Raw genomic sequence first — 17,275 nt, 5'->3', positions numbered from 1 at the left:
CGCCAAGCGACGACGACAGCATACGATCACAGAATACGACTCACCGGTCCTCTAAATCTTCCCCACTTAAAACAAGCAACCGATCGGCAGACGACATCGACCCCTAAAAACGCGGTCAGGTCGACTTTCTCGTTACTTCGTACACCTACAAAGAAGGTTAAGCGTTTAATTACACACTCTGAAGAGACGGACCGAAAACTGATAGGCGGGAAAGGGTCTTTGACGACGCGCGATTCGTGGTATAGGACATTTAGAAAAGAAGAAAAAATGTGCTATTAACACACGACAGCGTAAAAGCGGCAGGGCACGCCGAAGGCGGTTGGGAGAGTCACATGGGAGAGAGAGAAAACGCTAAATAATGAATCGAGCACAGTTGGTTCCTACGGCTGAGTTGCGCGTACTTCCAGATTTGGTACCAGTATTGGGGTCAAGCCTATAGCTGCGGACAGCGCAGCTCATATATTTCGCCAATCGTATCCCGTCGCAAAACTTAGATCTAGCCAAGCGCTTCAAGTCGCACCCAAAACACACGCAAAACTTGCACAACAAACTTCCCCTTACAATTTGTAGCGCCATCTAGCCATGTAAAGCACAAACAATTCTTTGTGTTTTAACAATTGAAAAACGTGATAAAAGTAGTTTTTGGTTTGTGTAGGCGGCACGCACATTAGTTCGTGTTTTGTTGTGAGGTGCAATTTAATGGAATTGATTACACGAGTTACTCACTATCATGGCATTCGCAGAAGCAGCCGTGCTTTTATAGAGAATCCAGTGGCTGCTTTTAGCGACTTCGCAACTGTCAGTCTGGAAACACTGGACTTAGTCACGTGATGGCAGTTTTTTTTTGCAACTTCCGCCAGCAGGGGCCGCTGCCTGCCGCGCCTCCTCCTCGTTTTGTGGAGGTGCGTGCATTTTGTGTGTGTGTGTGAGCGCGCAGGGCGAGTGCGCGTTGGCGGTGCGGGCGCGTTTCTTTCTTTTGGTGCGTTTATTTTTCTGCATCTCTCTTTTGCTGCTTCTCGTTCTACGCGTACCTGCCTGCATACCGATGCTCCGGAGCGCGGCGTCGCCCGTCGCGAAAATGCAGCAGCCGACGTTGCCGCTGCGTAATTGCTAAAAGTTTTCGTGTGTCAGGCAGCAGCGACAACTTGGTCGTCGATTCGCCTTCGTTTCCAGCAACGGCGTCTCATCTGGCCGAGTCGACCTCGCCGAGCGGATTGTCCGACATCGCAAGGGGCCTCTCGGTGCGAGCCCAGTTTCCGCGTGTGCGTGCTGCTGTGCCGTTCTGTTTCTCGACCGTTTGCCGTCGTTGACATCACCCCGTTGTAGAAGCTAATCGTGCCCAGCGGACTGCTAAAAGGAGTACCAGCCTCGTTCTCAAGTGTGCGCCCAAACATCGCCGTTCGCCGATGCACCTGTCCGGCGAGCCGACATTGTGTGCTATCATCGCCCGAAGAATTCCCGGCCTAGGCTGGCTCTAGGCAAGCGACGCACCACAGGTGGGTTGGTATCGCGAGGCTCGTTGTTCAGAAACCGCGTTCATCCGTGCAGCGGACGCGCTTGACTTGGCGGCGGTTGTCTCGGGGTTCTTGTTATGTGTTTTTCCGGTGACAGTGCAGGTTGTAGGAGGATCGAGTGTCGCGCATTGCCCTGACGGCGATCTGTCCTGATTTCTCTCTCGGTGAAAGCCACGTCTCGCTGCTGCGCCCGTTCGTTTTGTAACGTGCTGGCGGCGGCCCCCACACAAGTGCGCCATGTACGGAGTAGGGGGGGGGCATACCCCGCCAACCCGTCCGCGTTGTGTGCCTACGATCGCGTAGCTCCTACCTGGCTAGCAGTTGCCGTGGGGGCGGCGCGCCCGCCGCCTTCTTTGCTTCCGCCACCTCCGATTTTTTTTCCCCCTAGCTTGTTTCTGGCACTCTGTGAAGATTGTGCGCCGCTACTTCGGGGAGGAAACGCATCCATTCCTTTTCATCTCACCGTCTGTCATACCTTTCCTCCGCGTGTGTGTGTGTGCCAGAGACAGCGCTGACGACATCGGGAAAGCACTCGTCCCAGTCGGATTTTCGTACTTTGGTAAGAAGCGCCCTGCATCGCGCTCCCGGGATACGATGATAGTGGTACGATGTGGCGTTTGAACAACCACGCAGAAGAGTCGGCCAGCGGCTGCAGGCGCGCCAGAGCCTCAAATCTTTTTTTTTTTTTTTTCATTCGCAAGAACAGCTGTTTTTTCTTAGGACGGCCCGTCTGTCTCGAGCGATTGGTCGGCGGCAGTCCGTCTTACGAAGCTTCCTCAGCGCGAATTGCGAATTTGTCCCCCGGTTCGGCGCTTCGGCTCAGCTCGTTTCATCTTGCGGTTGGAACTTGCTCGAAGAACTGGAATCGTGCGATGGCGAACAGAATTCGCGCGCGAATAGCATTGGAAAAAGAAAAAAAAAGCTCTCTCTACGTTACTTATGGGTGGGGAAACAGCAACTATAATAAAATCGGGTAACGCACTGCTTCGCCCGGCTTTCCGGGATTTTTTTTTTTTTCTCAGGGTGTTTCGGTTTGCCCAGCCAGATACGAGCAGTTCATCGATCATTGCTGGCTGCCTAAGCTGACACACATTTGAGCCGAGGAGAAAGGAAAGGTGTCACGACTGCCGATTCCCGCTGACGACGACGCCGCCGCCTTGAACAATCGCGTTTTCTTCTGCGACACTTCCGCGTTTTCCGTTGTAACCATGCGGCCGGCGGAATTCTCCCACGTCTTTTATTTTTATCACTTTTTTCTTAGCATACCTCGTGGGCGCGCACGATCGAGCGATTCCCCCGAATAATTTCACCCGCTTCATCGCGACAGCAGACTACCCCCCGTATTCACAAACGCTCCTCGACTTGACTTTCACCCTTCACTTGACAGCGTTGAGCACTGCGCCGCTGCTCGGCTGAAAATGACGCTGCGCTACTCAAGAATAGCAGTAAATTATCACTGATATGCAGTGACTTGCCCTGCCTAAAGATGGGGCTCTCATCGGCTTTCTCAAGTGAAGGTGGAGCGTTGAGTGAAGGGGCGGGCGTTCTAGAATACGGGGGTACGTCGTGCGCCCGCCAGTTGGCAACCAGCACACGCATCGGCACTAAAGTGTTCTTGATAAAAAACACTTTATCGTAGCTGCAGGTGGAGCAGTAGACGGCGGCACGCGGTGAGCTCAATGAAGTTGGCTGTTCGTATCCCTTAGAAGTTATGCTATAAGATATAACGATTGCGCAGAAGTATACGGTACACTACAGAAAAAAAAAAAAGAAGCGACTTTTCTCGCATTAGTAAATTCCTCTTTCGCGATACCGAAGACACCGCTGTTTCGAGAAAACGTGCGAAAACAAAATGTAGGTGGCGACACTGCCTTGAATTTCACGCACCAGTCCACTGTGACGTCATATTTTCACATCGTCTAAAGGCCATACGTAGATCCTAACCGGCATGAAGCACATCGTGTTCCGAGTAAGCAAGAGACTTGACAGTACTAGTTTCTGGAAATTTCGTTGAGGCAATGTGACGAAAATAAGACGACGCGATTTGAAACCCGTGACGTCATAACGGAAGTTATGGCGGGATATTTAAAAGTGAAACCTTTGACGTTGATTTTCTTGTGTACTAACCTATTGTGATGGAATTAACGACACCACAGTTTTCATAGCATAGTTTATTACTCAAAAATAATTTATTGTTTTGCTTTAGTGCCCTTCAACGCTGAGCTTGGGGTAACATAGAAATCGTACTGGTATGAAATCGTACATAGAAATCGTACTGGTACCATGATATGATTATTAGAGATCCCGTAGTGGAGCGCGCCGGAAATATTGACCATATAGTGTTCTTTAAGTGTGGTACATGTGTACCTAAAGCACGCAGACCTCTTGCATATCGGCTCCATCGAAAAAGCGGCCGGGATTGGATCCCGCGACTTTAGGGTCAGAACTCGAGCACCGTGGCAGTTGCCTTACTTCGGCAAGCGGACTCGCGAGTCCAATCACTCTGACTGGGAACGGGCCCTGATACTGGGTTCAAGGGAGACTGTTTAGGAAAACGGCTAGCGAGTCCGACTGAGTCGTAAGCGCAAAATGTATTTGTTGAGTGAATCTGGTTAGCTTTTTTTGTTTTTTTCCAACTCATGGTACCGGCCGTAGCCAGGAATTTTTTTTTTCAGGGGGAAACACTTGAAAACGGCTATTTTCATTATTTTCGGTCAAACACCCCCTACATGAAAATTCTTGGGGGGGCTTCGGGAACCCCCTTTTGTTACGGGCCTGGTACCCGTCGAGCGTGGGGTGACGAGCGGGCGTCACATGTGTCGATCCTCGCAAACCGTGCGACCGCCTTGCAAGAAGGCACGTCGAGCCTACGTAGCCCGAAGAGCAAACGAGGTTGCATTCTTGTACCGGGGCCAAAAAAACGCCTCGGCGGCACAAATGTTTCCTGGTACGAGCGTGCCCCGATCGAGAACGCCGCCGAAACGCGATTGCGCGAGAGTTGAGCGATTCCTACGCGAAAAAATCTTCCGTGCGTCAGAAAGCGGGGACCTCGAGAGTTATATTCGTAATTTTGTTTTTCGCGGGCAGTTCATTGACGAGGCACTAATTTTTTGTTACTTTCGAGAGCCTCGAAGAGGGGCAGTGAACGTGGCAAAAACATGGCTACTGCGCGCGCGTGGGAGGAAAACCTCTCCGGTCGTCTGTGCAGTGTTTAGGTACGCGCTTCGTTAAACGCACTCTCGAGTGCATGAAGTACTAGCGCGTAACATAAACGGAGCTTTAGGAAAACAAACGAATGAGTCACACGGCCGCACTTCAACTATCGTGAATGATCGACTCGCCCAGTCAGCCGTTTCGACTAGCATAGTCTCTAAACTGGCGAAGAGGTACTGACTGGTTGATCGTTGGAACATTCTTGCGTAACTACAGCACAAACGATCAAGCAGGGGAAAGACAAGCACTTAAAAAGACGGATCCACGCTTGTCCTGTCTGTACCTTGTGAAATCTTCCGCGCTGCAATGAAGGCAAAATAAATAAGTATTGTTAATTAAAGGAGCACTGACTGACATTAATTTTATAAAAAAGAAGTCGTGTTCTTGTTCAAAACAAAGACGCTGGTGTGAGCTCTGAAAAAGGTGTCGCGGGGCCTCGGATCGCACTGAATATACTTTCGGTTTCGATATCGTGTCAACACGTTCAAGTGGGAACAGCAACAGGTGGCGTACAGGCAGCAGCTCTGCAGGTCACACGTGGTGCACGTAAACAGCGATTTAGGCAGTCTACACCACGGAGTGTTCGCAAACTTGGCAATCTGCGTTGTTTCGCTCACGCGGCGACGCTTGGTTTGACGGTGCTGCGCGACTCGGAGGGTCACTAAAGAGTAAAACTGTTTCGTGCTTCTTATCTAATTACACTTTCACAATATTGAAAACACTACCTTTAGCGCAATAAAACGTTTGGTAAGCGAGAAAACACTCATAAAAACGGGTGGGGACGCCAACATTCCTTCACCAGGGCCGTGGCGACACAGATTTCGATGGTATCTATAAACTCAGGCACTACGTGATGCCTAGTTCCTGATCGGTAAAAATGAAGTACATTGTTCTCTGAGAGGGCCGTAGACTTAGAATACCGAGTTTTGAAAACTTTGTTGAGTCTATTTTGCAAAATAAAAAAAATAAACTTTGAAATCCGTGACGTTATGTCGGAGATTTAGCGCGGGATTTAAATATGAAACTTCGAAACTAGATTTTCTCCTCTATTAACGATCGTTATGCTCGAACATGTCATGGTGAGACTAACGACATTAAAGTTTGCAGAGTGAAAATAATCAATCTAAACCAATTTATTGTTTGATTTTAGTGTCCCTTTCAAATCGAACTAAAATAGTATTTCATACGTGTATCTTGGTTCCGGTGTGTAGATGGCATGCCAAGTAAACGAAAGAAAAAAAATTGTCCCTTTTTTTTTTCCGATGCCTCAAATTCAAGCTGTTAACTTCCACAACATGATCCTGTCAATGTACTACGTCCTTCGAGGCTTCGAACACCTTTGCCGTATCAATCTTGTCGTGGGAAGATCGTTCGTGACCGTGGGCTGGAAATGGCCGTTTATTGCATTCCTCGGGCGCGCGACGCTTATCTCTTTTGGCTCACTCTTCTGCTGCAAGAAGCGACTGCTGGCATTCAGATAGCACCTTCTCCTCAAACACTTTACGACACCCACTGACGCACCTTGGAGGTGAGTCGAGGTGCTTGCGCATTCACGGCCCTGATACGAGCCTAGATTCAGCGATGCTCCGTGCAGAGAATTTTCCCTTTTTCGGGGAATTTTCGCCCTTCATTTTGAGCCGAAGTGAAAAAAGAGAATCTTATAACTCAAGCAAAGCATGACCTGGAATGGAAATGAATAAAAAAAGGCCTGGAGGTGCTGGGTATCGATCCCAGTACCTCTCGCATGCTAAGCGAGCGCTCTACAATCTGAGCTACACGCCCGATGTGATATTGCACGGAACTTCAGGAATGAACTTCAGGAATGGTTAAATTATCCTGTAATGACCGATAATTAGCGGTAACAATGCGCCTTCGTCTGCTGTAATCGGTTCTGACGCATGCACCACACAAGCATGGTCATTAAGATTTGTTTTTTTTTTTTTTTCAATATTTACGCGGAGCTATTTCTAGTTCACTACTGGTGTTAGACTTGAAACCCACAATGTGCAGTGTACTAAAAGTACATGAATTAATAAAGTATAAAGCTCTTGTTGTGTGGCCGTGGAGGGGCTAGTCACGATTTCAAAAGTCGCGAGACGCGTGTAATTATAGTATGTGTACGCGTGGATGGGGGCGGAAATTAACAACCGTTGTGCATGGAATTTTGCTGGGAATTTTGTCACCGTTCGCAGGGAAAAAAAATCCACGAAATAGGGAATTTTCGTGCCTCTGAATGGGAATTCTTCGGCGTAGTACGGAACATCACTGCCTAGATTACTTTTGATGAGTGATATTTGCGTTCCATCTGTTCTTCTTCGAGCGGTAACACGAGCGTCTCTCGAAAACGCCGTTTTCGTCATGGGTTGATGATTTGATTTGTGGGGTTTAACGTCCCAAAACCACCATATGATTATGAGAGACGCCGTAGTGGAGGGCTCCGGAAATTTCGACCACCTGGGGTTCTTTAACGTGCACCCAAATCTGAGCACACGGGCCTACAACATTTCCGCCTCCATCGGAAATGCAGCCGCCGCAGCCGGGATTTGAACCCGCGACCTGCGGGTCAGCAGCCGAGTACCTTAGCCACTAGACCACCAAGGCGGGGCTTTTCGTCATGGGCAGTAGCTTAACAGCTGGAATGTGAACGAGTTTGTGCGTTGGCGTAATTGAGCAGGTAGCGCAAACAACGAAGGGACGAGCGAGAAACAGACACACGCGAGGCTTGTTTTGCGCTACCTGCAAAACGGTTAAGAGGTACGACACGGCCGCCTGACAATTTGTGATTTTCAGCGAAAAACTAGAAGTAAAAAGTGGGCCGGAAAAAAATATTGCAGGGCAAAACAAGTCCTTGAAGTCGCCTTCTCTAAACCCCGCCCACTCGTCGGCAGACGCTCGCACAGCTAGCTCCTTTGTTAAAACGCGGCTCGTGAGGGCGCCAGTGTTAACCGACTCTGAGGTCGCTCACGTCTTTATCAAAATATTGCATTCTAAATTAAGTACTCGACCAAACGCGCTAAAATGTCGCCAGCTTCATTGTGAATGTACCAGAATTGACCCACATAAAACAGATTACGATCGAAAATTGGGTCTCATGGCCCCTTTAAAAGATTGCTTCTTGTTGAGGTGATGCGTGTACAAATGTCGTGGACCTTGCGAAAATATATTATTAAAGAAAGCAAGCTTAGATTATATTGAGCTCCTCTGGTGGCTGGCATACGTTTCTGACAATACCGTGGACTATCAGACGAACAATCGAATATCGGTCATATGAAAGATCATTCGCGAAATCTCTTCCAGAGCAAAGGTCCTGAAAGATAAGTTATCTCGTGCGAACAATAGTTGAAAGGGAACGTTGGAAAAAAAAAACAATGTCACCCATGCACCAGATAGATGCCATTCTCGAGACCACGGGTACTCACAGCGCCATCAGCGACTCGACGATACGTAACATCAGGTTGATTTTTAGCAGAGATACTAGAGATCAAATTTCACTTTTTCCCCCCTCTTCGGGTTTCAGGCAGGAACACAAACATCCGGCAAGCGACGGTAGGCGGTCACGGATTTAAAAGGTACACATTGTCATTGGTACCTGTCATGTCAGGAGAGGAAGTACTCAGCGAAAAGTATTCGTGATAATATCTGGGGTTTTACGAGCCAAATGCACGATACGATTGTGAAGCACACAGCAGTGGAGGGCTACGAAAATTTCGACCATCTGGTGTTTTTTAACGAGCACAGACTACGCACAGCACACGGGCCTGTAGAATTTCGAGCCCATCGAAATGCGACCGGCCGCGGAGGGGATCGATCCCGCGACCTTCCCGTCCGAGCACCGCATTCTCCACGGCGGACAGAAAAAAAAATGGTTGAAGCTCGCCGAGTTCAATTATTCGTTTCAAGATGCAGTACAGACATTGCTTTTACGGAATCGGAGTGTTCATGTGTATGCATGTAAGAAGGGAAAGGAGGCGGGGGGGGGGGGGCGTCATGTATGGGCCATTATTATTCACAAGTGGGCCGGGTATACCTTCTTTGACTGGCGCACCTGAAAAAGCCGGGTTTCGAGATCTTCCCTTTGTGGGGAGTTAGAAGAGCCCAGGAACGGGCACAGCGTGCAGACGAAACCGCCGTCACGTTCCTTCGTCTGTTTGCTGTCGTCTGCAAACAAAAGTATACGATACGTCGTCCGAACGCGGCAGCGCTCAGAAACGCCGTTGCATGGAAACGGGTCGGCCCGGCAAGAACCGTTATCTCGGTCCCAAAGTTTCTGTCTTTCGCGCCGCTGCGAGGCGGTTCCTCTTTGGCGCACCTGTTGTTGGTCGAGATAAGGGCTTCTTCTGGGGAGACGCGGACGGAGTGCTTCATTCGAGATTCCTCGAGGATTTCCGTACGCGTTTGCACGGCGTGTCAGAAGTGTTGCATGCTGCGGCGGGTCTCAAAAATGCGACGTCCCGCTGGTCTAGCCCGGAAGAGGGAAAGGGGTTTAGCCCCTCTGCCCCGCCCCAATTATATCTAATTTTCATGCCTATATATGCACGCGCACATACAAACGCACAGGAACACGAATTTTTTTTTCTGCGACATCTTTACAGCAATGCAACAAGGCTGACCCCGATTGCAACCACAGCGCATCTTGTGCTTTTGTTCACCATAAACAAAACGAAACACCCAGCGCAATGAAATGCCAATAGCGTAGGAAAAAAACGTGTGTGTGTGTGGGGGGGGGGGGGGGGTACAGCATTTCGGTATGAAATAGTCAAATGAAGGCCACAGGCTGACTGTCTACGACAGTCGGTGGGAGGGGGTGGTGAAAACGGGGCCCTTGCCCCCCTCGAGCTCGCCCACACTCGCCCTCCTACCCAAGCCACACATCCCCTCCCCTAACCACGATGCAACACGGGTATAACCCCCCCCCCCCCCCGCGCCAAGACAAAATCCTGCCGACGATCGATTATGCAAGTTGGCATTACAGCGAGTCGCTTAGTGGAAGGCCGAACCAAACGTTCAGAAACAGCGATATGTTAGCTGCTGTTACCTGCGAAGTTAGTTTTCCCTTAGACATACAGTCGGGACGCAAAATGGGCAAGCAGGCAACGTTGGCACTGCCGAAAGTATCTTCTTAAAATAATTCCTATATTCATTTTAGTTTTGTTAGATGCGACGCGCGTGAACTATTGTGTCTGCCGAGTTTTTGTTTCAATTGCACATCGACAAAATGACACATAAAAAACATTATGAAGCCACATAATCGCGATTCAGGCTGAACTTCACTAAATAACACCAATATAGCCCATTTCATTAATTTTTCCGCTATGTCTGAAGCAGAGCCATGTGATAACCACACTACCTTGTACTTTTTTTCGCCATATTTTTAATGCTGCGCGCAAAGTACTTTTCTTGGGAAAATGAGTTTCTGACTGAAAGTACGACGCATGTTTTACTTCCACAAGAGTAGTGAGAACTAACAGACGACGCTGCCAAGTATAGCGGATGTGATTGGCTGTAATTCTGATATGAAATTTCAAGGGGGTACTGACCCGAAATTTCGCCGCCGAAATGGCCTGCGGGGTCGATTTCCCCTGAACATTCGTATATCTGCAAAATATCAACAGCGAATATAGCTAGGGAGGTATTTTGAATTAATTTTGAAGCGCTCGACTCCACCGTGTCATTGACACCTTCGAAGGGGGGGCCAACGTATCACCACGCTGAGGTGAATAAAACAAGTTATGATGACGTCATAGGCGCCAGTTTTCTTTTGCCGCGTTTGTTCCCCCCGCAGTCTATACTTCTCGGCGAGTGGTCGCGAGAGGGTAGCCGTGGCGCACGCTTTGAAAGTTTTGTGTTTGGCGAGACTGCAGTGTCGTTTCCTATTCGGAAGTAATTCTTGACGAGGACCGTGCTGAAGTGTGTTAACAGCTCTGTGTGCTGACGTGGTCGAGGGCAGCACACGGTAGTTGTACCCGGGGACTTCTCGTTTTCGGAGCTCCCTCAAACCGAAACTGGTCGATAATGAGGGGCCGGTAATTAATTATCTGTCGCGTGCTGCAGCAAACGATGCGTCGCGTTATGACTAACAGGCCCCCAGCAGCAGCACGTTAAAGAACCCCAGGTGGTCGAAATTTCCGGAGCCCTTCCACCATGGCGTCTCTCATGATCATATGGTGGTTTTCGGACGTTAAAACCCCACATATCAATCAGGCCGCAGGAAAACGCGGGGCCAAAGTTTCTGTCTCAGCACCCCTTCAAGGAAAATCAGTGGACGAAAAGATGACTTGCCGTTGGCAAAACCGAACCTGCCACCTTCGAATAACTCGTCCGGCGCTCTACCAAGTGAGCAGCGGCGGCGGTCATTCCCCGTCCATTTTATGGGTGCATAATCACCTGTGAGTGCTGAGTCAGCGCCGCTGGTAGCTATGACGGCGAGTATCCTGCCTGTTGGCGTCACGTCGCAAGTGGTCGTATTACGAGCTGGCAGCCGACCAATAAAGCAGAATAGTGCAGTTTCGCTTTACTCCTCCTTAAGGTGTATCGGCTTGTACACGGGGCTTATATAACATCGATCACAGGATTTACTAGTACACTTGAGTTACGAATTGCGTGATGACACGAATCTACGCGAGGCACTACTCCTGCATATATAACCTCACGCGTGGCACACTTAAAGACCGCACAATTAAAAAACAAACAAATATTGCGTCACCTCCCATACACTTATATTTTGAAAAAAGAACCTGCCTACGTTTGGATATATGACAGATAAAACTCTCAATGTTTCAGCAACATTTATGGCATGTGCGCATAGGCACTGTCTGCGTTCTAAAGCATAAATCACGCGTTGATAGTGTGCGTGCCATCTTTCTTACCCGGTCATTCGTCTGTTCAGCCTCCCTTAGTTTGATAACAAGTTCGCACACTGGGGATATTGACATCTAGGGTTTAACGTCCCGAAACCACTATATGATTATGAGAGACGCTGTAGTGCAGGGCTCGGGGAATTTCGACCACCTGGGGTTCTTTAACGTGCACCCAAATCTGAGCACACGGGCCTACAACATTGCCACCTCCATCGGAAATGCAGCCGCCGCAGCCGGGATTCGATCCCGCGACCTGCGGGTCAGCAGCCGAGTACCTTAGCACTAGGCCACCGCGGCGAAGCTCGCACACTGGGGTATAGGAACGGGGCGGGTTGTGACCATTTAAAGGGACGTCAAAAAGAAAAAAAAAATTACAAATTAACAATACCGGGTGTTTCCACTTTTACCGCAAAAATACGCTTGGCAAGCGAGAAAACACGCGAAAAGAAAGTGCGGGTGGCGACGCCATCTTGATATTCCCGCACCAAACACCATGACGACAGTGGCTAGAAAGCCACTTTTTTATGACGTCATTGTTTTTGCCGACGCCTATTCTAGCTATACTAATCTTCATCAGTGAAAATAAAGTAAAATGTTCTCCGAGGGAGCCGTAGACCTAGAATACCGAGTTTCAGAAAATTATGTTGAGTCAATGTTGACAATACATTTCGAAATCCGTGACGTCATTGGCGGAGGTTCTGGTGCGAGGTATAAAAATAAAACTTGGACGACTTTCTCTTCTATTGATGAACTTATGATGAAATCAACGTCATTAAAGTTCTCAGAGTACAATTTATTAATGAATCTAAACCGATCCATTGCTGCGCTTTAGCGTCTCTTTAATGCAGGTGTCTCAAACTTGCGGCCCGCGGCTTCACACGGAATAAAGTTTTGCGACTTGGCTAAATAGTAATCGCATTATTCCCTATTGCAACTAATAGCGCTTAGTTCAAGTAAGCTGCGGTGACAAAACTGGTCTCAAGTTTGTTTTTGTTTGTTTTTTTTTTCGTGAGGCATCCCATGCAATCACTACGAGTATGAAGCATTATCGCGGAACAAAAACTGTAGTACAGCATCGGCGTACAAGCAACTAAGGTTGTACGAGGTGGTTATGAGTGATGCTCGACTGCCGGCCCATTCGAATCCCAGTCGCATTTTCAATGAAGGCGGAAACGCCTGAGATTTAGGCGCACGGTAAATAAAATTCACGTGCTCGAAATTTCCGGTGCCCTGTTCTACGGCATCTCTCTCTCTCGTAACCATATCGAAATTTTGGGGACGTTAAACTCCAAAAGTTAATTTAACGCGATAGCTAAACGAGAGCTCGTTTCGCAGAAATTCCGGCGGCGTTGGTTGTGAGCAAAAAAAAAAAAAATCACCATTTATGCGTTACCGAAAAATCGATGCAAATATAATGGATAAATAAAACTAGGTCGGGGTGTGGATCGAACCCGATGATGTACCACACAGCCACGAGTCCGCTTGTGAATGCAGCGAAAATCATTTGCTCAGAAATGCAGTGAAAGTAACACATGCTTTCGGTAGTAATACGTGCTTCGCAATACAACACGAAATATTGCAGTCATAATGCGTGGTACGCGCGCCCATTGCCATCGGGCTTCAGAACGCGTGATTATTGTATTGACTTCGTGGTTTGAAGCCGGTAACTCACTAAAAAAGGCACACACGCTACTGGGCCCATAGGCAAAGCTCTATAGGGTCCCCCAATTTTTATTAGCATCGGCGTCCATGTATCAAGTCATTGTGAAAATCAATATGTCTGGGGAGTGGAGAGGAGCGGACAAGGACACACAGGAATAATTGAAAGGAAGAAAAAAAAAGTTAAGAGCGGCGCTGTTCATTTCTCGAACCTGTTTCAGTCGCGAACAGCTCGTTAGCGGAGTCGGCGCGGCGCTCTAGTTAAATCGAAAACCGGAACGAAAGCTAGCGCTTCGTCTCGGCTTGGCTTTTAATTGCAACATTCCCTGCGCGCTCGGCCGATCGCGAAAGCGAAAATGTGCGCTGACGAAAGCTCGCGTGTCTGACAGCTTCGCGCTTTGAGAACGCTGTAGTAATAATAATAAACAAAAAAGTGCGTATATACACGCGTTGGACCGCAATGATTAAAACGGCGCTCGGCGTGCTCCTGTTTGTTCGTGTCATAGCACGTAATCACGCGATATGGCTTTTTTGTTTTTGTTTTTCTGAGAAGGGTGAGTGGGAGCAAAGTAAATAGCAAAGATACCGACACGTTGCTGTTGTTTCCGCGATGTTTTGACAAGCAGACGAAATCGTTGTTCGGCAGAGCGACCTTTTTCGTTTGCTCAAAATAAAACAGAAGTGTAAAGTGCGTGTCTGTGTGGGTGTGAGAGGGCTCTACGCTGTACTGGCGTTCAGCAAGAGAAAATAGATCTTGAGGCGCCTGACTGACAGGGGGGCCTGGACGCTGATTGATAGGCAGCTATAGAGCACGTTTCAGCCATTTGTTGACATTCCCAGAGTGGCCGCAGTTTGTGGGCAGGAGGGGGAAGGGAGCGCTTATTGAGCCGTGGCGTTCAACCCCATTTTGCTGCGCTCTTGCGAGTTCCCTCCCCACCGACACACTCCGCGTTTTTCGTCTTCTAACTTCCGTTGAAACCTCGCCAAGAAATATGACCAGTGTGGCACGGCCATTACAGCCAGGTGCCGGTGCTGACCCGGACGACTCCACTTTACGCGCGCTCGAAAAGTTCGTGCAAACCGATTGCGCGCAGGAAATGTTCAAAGGGCGCAACAGTACAGAAACTTGTGCCTTTCGCAATGCATTATAGTTCTGGCATGCCAATTCTGGACGACTGCCGCCTTCCTAGCGATAAGAGCAGCTGTGCATAGAGTTTAAAAGCACGCCAGCTGCACAACACAAGATACATTAATCCTTGCAGTGCGGCTTAGGTCTCCACCGAGAAGCAAAGAAAGACTAGCGATTGGGAAGGCGATATGAATACGGTCCGATTACAGCTATCGCGGTCTACTCCTGAACAAGCGAAGCTGAAGCGTCCTCACAGCTTTCTTTTTAATATGAATGCATTTCTTAGACGGGCTATGTCAGGCATCCGGCGTTGTCCGCGGCGCCGCCCTCACTTTCCGCTCTCACTCCCTCTCCCATAGCGACGGCTGCGGGCGCGCACGCTTATCCTCGTCCCTAGCAATCGGAGCATGTGGTGCGAGAGAGTGTCCCACTTTCCCGTCCGCTCGCGCCTCACTCTCGACCGTTCGCTGGCTAGGCGCCTCTCAAGAACATCCGGAAATGTGTGCTAGAGACGCCGCTGTAAAACGCCAACGCCGCGCCGAGAACGCTGGTTGTTTTGTTCACATCATAATATTTTAGCGCGATAGCGTTAGAGAGCTCGTGTATCAGAAATCCCGCCGTCGGCGTCGGCCCCGTTGGCTGTGAGCGAAAAATCGTCTGTGCGCCTGTGAGCGAAAAAGAAAGTTGCAGAGGTCGCCGCGGGAGGCCGCTACTTGTCCACGCGTGCGCACGCGATCACACTGCAAAAGCCGCGCATTCGAAGAAAAAGAAGTGCTCAAGGTCACGAGGCGCGGTAGCTTCTTTGCCCCTTCCACCCCTCCCTACTTAGCTCCCAGCGCTTTCATCGGGACGAGAGAAGAGAACCTACCACTTAGGAATACCTATCACAATTATTTTGCCACTGGCAACAGTCAAAAAACATTTCCCTGCAATACTGCTTCATGTACAGAAATGTGTTATTGGCTGATGCTCAGCTACTTGAGAGCTTGCTTGATTCCTGCGATCTGTTTTCACACATTAAGACTTCCTAAACGGTCTTGAGAGAAATAATCCATACTCTGTAATAAAAAGCAGTAGCATTTGTTTTAATTATAATGTTGCAATGCAGCATGCTGTATGCAACAATTTTATTTAATGGTGCAAAGGCTAATGGAGCAAATAAAGATCAGTTGTAAGTCAGTGCTTCTCGTCATCCATCTTCCTGTTTGTTTGTAAAAAATTTCAGTGCTGCTTTTCATTCTTTGCATTGATGTCGCAAGTGGCAATGAATGGCAAAAAAGTTTTGTGCCAATACTGAACTGATCTGTAGTTAGATAACAAATATATTGAGGGTATTAGCAGTCCAAACTCCCTCACCAGGTTTTCTGGGCACTAAGTTGCTACATACAAATCATTGTTATACTGTTTAGTACTTAAGTGTAGAGAGGTATTAGGTTTGAAGTAAATCTATTTGTGTCATGTTTTGCAATAGTGAGTGAGAAATTTATAAATTTAATTAGTGTGATGCAAGTGCCATAAATGCTGTTTGATTTTATTGTCAATGGTGTGATGTAATTGCATTTATCTCCAACATGCTTCTGCTAGGCGTATCTGGTGTAATGCTGCTTTTTTACTTCATTACTGCCATAGTTACTGCGAATGAAACATGCCATTTTTCTTTGAGTCAGATTTACAAGCTTTGCAGTTGACATGACATCCTGTAATTGTCAAATAATACAAATAAGAATCATGTTGCTATACTCCAATACAACTTAAAAAAAAGAAAGCGGCTTTTCCCTGTCAAAGGACCCCTCTCTTCCCAGCCAATGGCACCTCTGTGCGATCGTGACATTGTGGCCGACCACTTAGCTACAAGCAGTGCTTGGCCCTAAACTTCTATGAGTGCATCTGCGCCATAAAGTATTTCCTCAGGAAGCCTTTATTTTGATATAACATAACATTTTAGTTCGACTTCTTTTATTTCCCTGTTAGAATAAAATACATGAAAAAGTGTGTGGTTTAAAGTCAGTTTGCAAAAGTGCAATCTCATTGAAGATACCGATGGATTGCCGTGAACACTAGAGGTGGCCATTGTGGTAAAGGTCATCCAGCATGGAACAACACGCTTTTTGATTCCTTCGCGAGTGCAGTGCGAAGCAGGGTCGCTGCAACGTCACCATGACATGGCAATGCCATTTACTGAAGTAAAGTCCTTTGACGGCGAAAGGCTGCTTTTTTCTTGAGTTGTATTCGAGTGTAGGCTAATTACACTAAACCTTTATATCTCAATATTTTTCAAATTGGAAATATTTAGTATTCAATTCAATATCCTAATGTAATTTTCATGCAGTATTCATACCAAGTTCATAAATTCCTCTATTTTAACACTTCTTGGTACTATGGCTTATTTACGTTAAGCTCGTTATTAATGGGCGTTAACAATTTTCTCTGTTGCCGGCTGCAGATGCCAGTTGAATGGCAGCCATGCCAGGGGTGATGAAAGTGGATAGTTGGGAGGACAGACACTCTGTGAGCAGGTGAGTGACAACTTTGCGTTTATATTACAGAGCGCATGTTACAGGAAACGAGAAATGCCCGCAGGCTGCTTAAGTAAGTGAACAGCTAAAAAGTTCTAAAAGTGTCTAGTGGGAACTCGTAATAGTACTAAGTGCAAACACAAGATTGAGATAAGGAATATCTCATGTCTTGTGCCTTGTGTTGGTGCTTAGTAAAGTGCAAACACAAGATTGAGATAAGGAATATCTCATGTCTTGTGCCTTGTGTTGGTGCTTAGTACCAACATGAATGATTTGGTACAACTAGCCCAAATCACAACTCTCTTCAGTTTATTTTTCAAGAGAGGACTAAAAGGTTATATAGCTGAAGTATAAATTTGAAAAAAGAGGTAATCGAAGCTATTGTTT

The 17,275-nt window shown here is 47.8% G+C and overlaps 1 protein-coding gene across 2 annotated transcripts in view; it reads left to right on the top strand.

Moving 5' to 3' along the window:
• The first annotated feature begins 1,195 nt into the window (after nucleotides 1–1,195).
• Nucleotides 1,196–17,275, top strand: part of LOC119181413 (uncharacterized) — a 59,463-nt gene continuing 43,383 nt past the window's right edge. The window contains exons 1-2 of one of the 2 annotated variants that reach the window (XM_075874983.1): nucleotides 1,196–1,496; nucleotides 16,816–16,888. In XM_075874983.1, coding sequence (XP_075731098.1) covers nucleotides 16,827–16,888 — 62 coding nt within the window. In that variant the 5' untranslated portion in view covers nucleotides 1,196–1,496; nucleotides 16,816–16,826. Of the gene's footprint in view, nucleotides 1,497–1,954; nucleotides 2,074–16,815; nucleotides 16,889–17,275 lie in introns of those variants that run through there. The other variant, XM_075874984.1, reaches the window with a different exon arrangement.

Source organism: Rhipicephalus microplus, chromosome 10 (genome assembly GCF_043290135.1).
Source record: "Rhipicephalus microplus isolate Deutch F79 chromosome 10, USDA_Rmic, whole genome shotgun sequence".
In the NCBI taxonomy this organism is placed as follows: domain Eukaryota; kingdom Metazoa; phylum Arthropoda; class Arachnida; order Ixodida; family Ixodidae; genus Rhipicephalus; species Rhipicephalus microplus.
The sequence above is the reverse complement of the archived record's forward strand: the minus strand, read 5'-3'. Positions and strand labels throughout refer to the sequence as shown.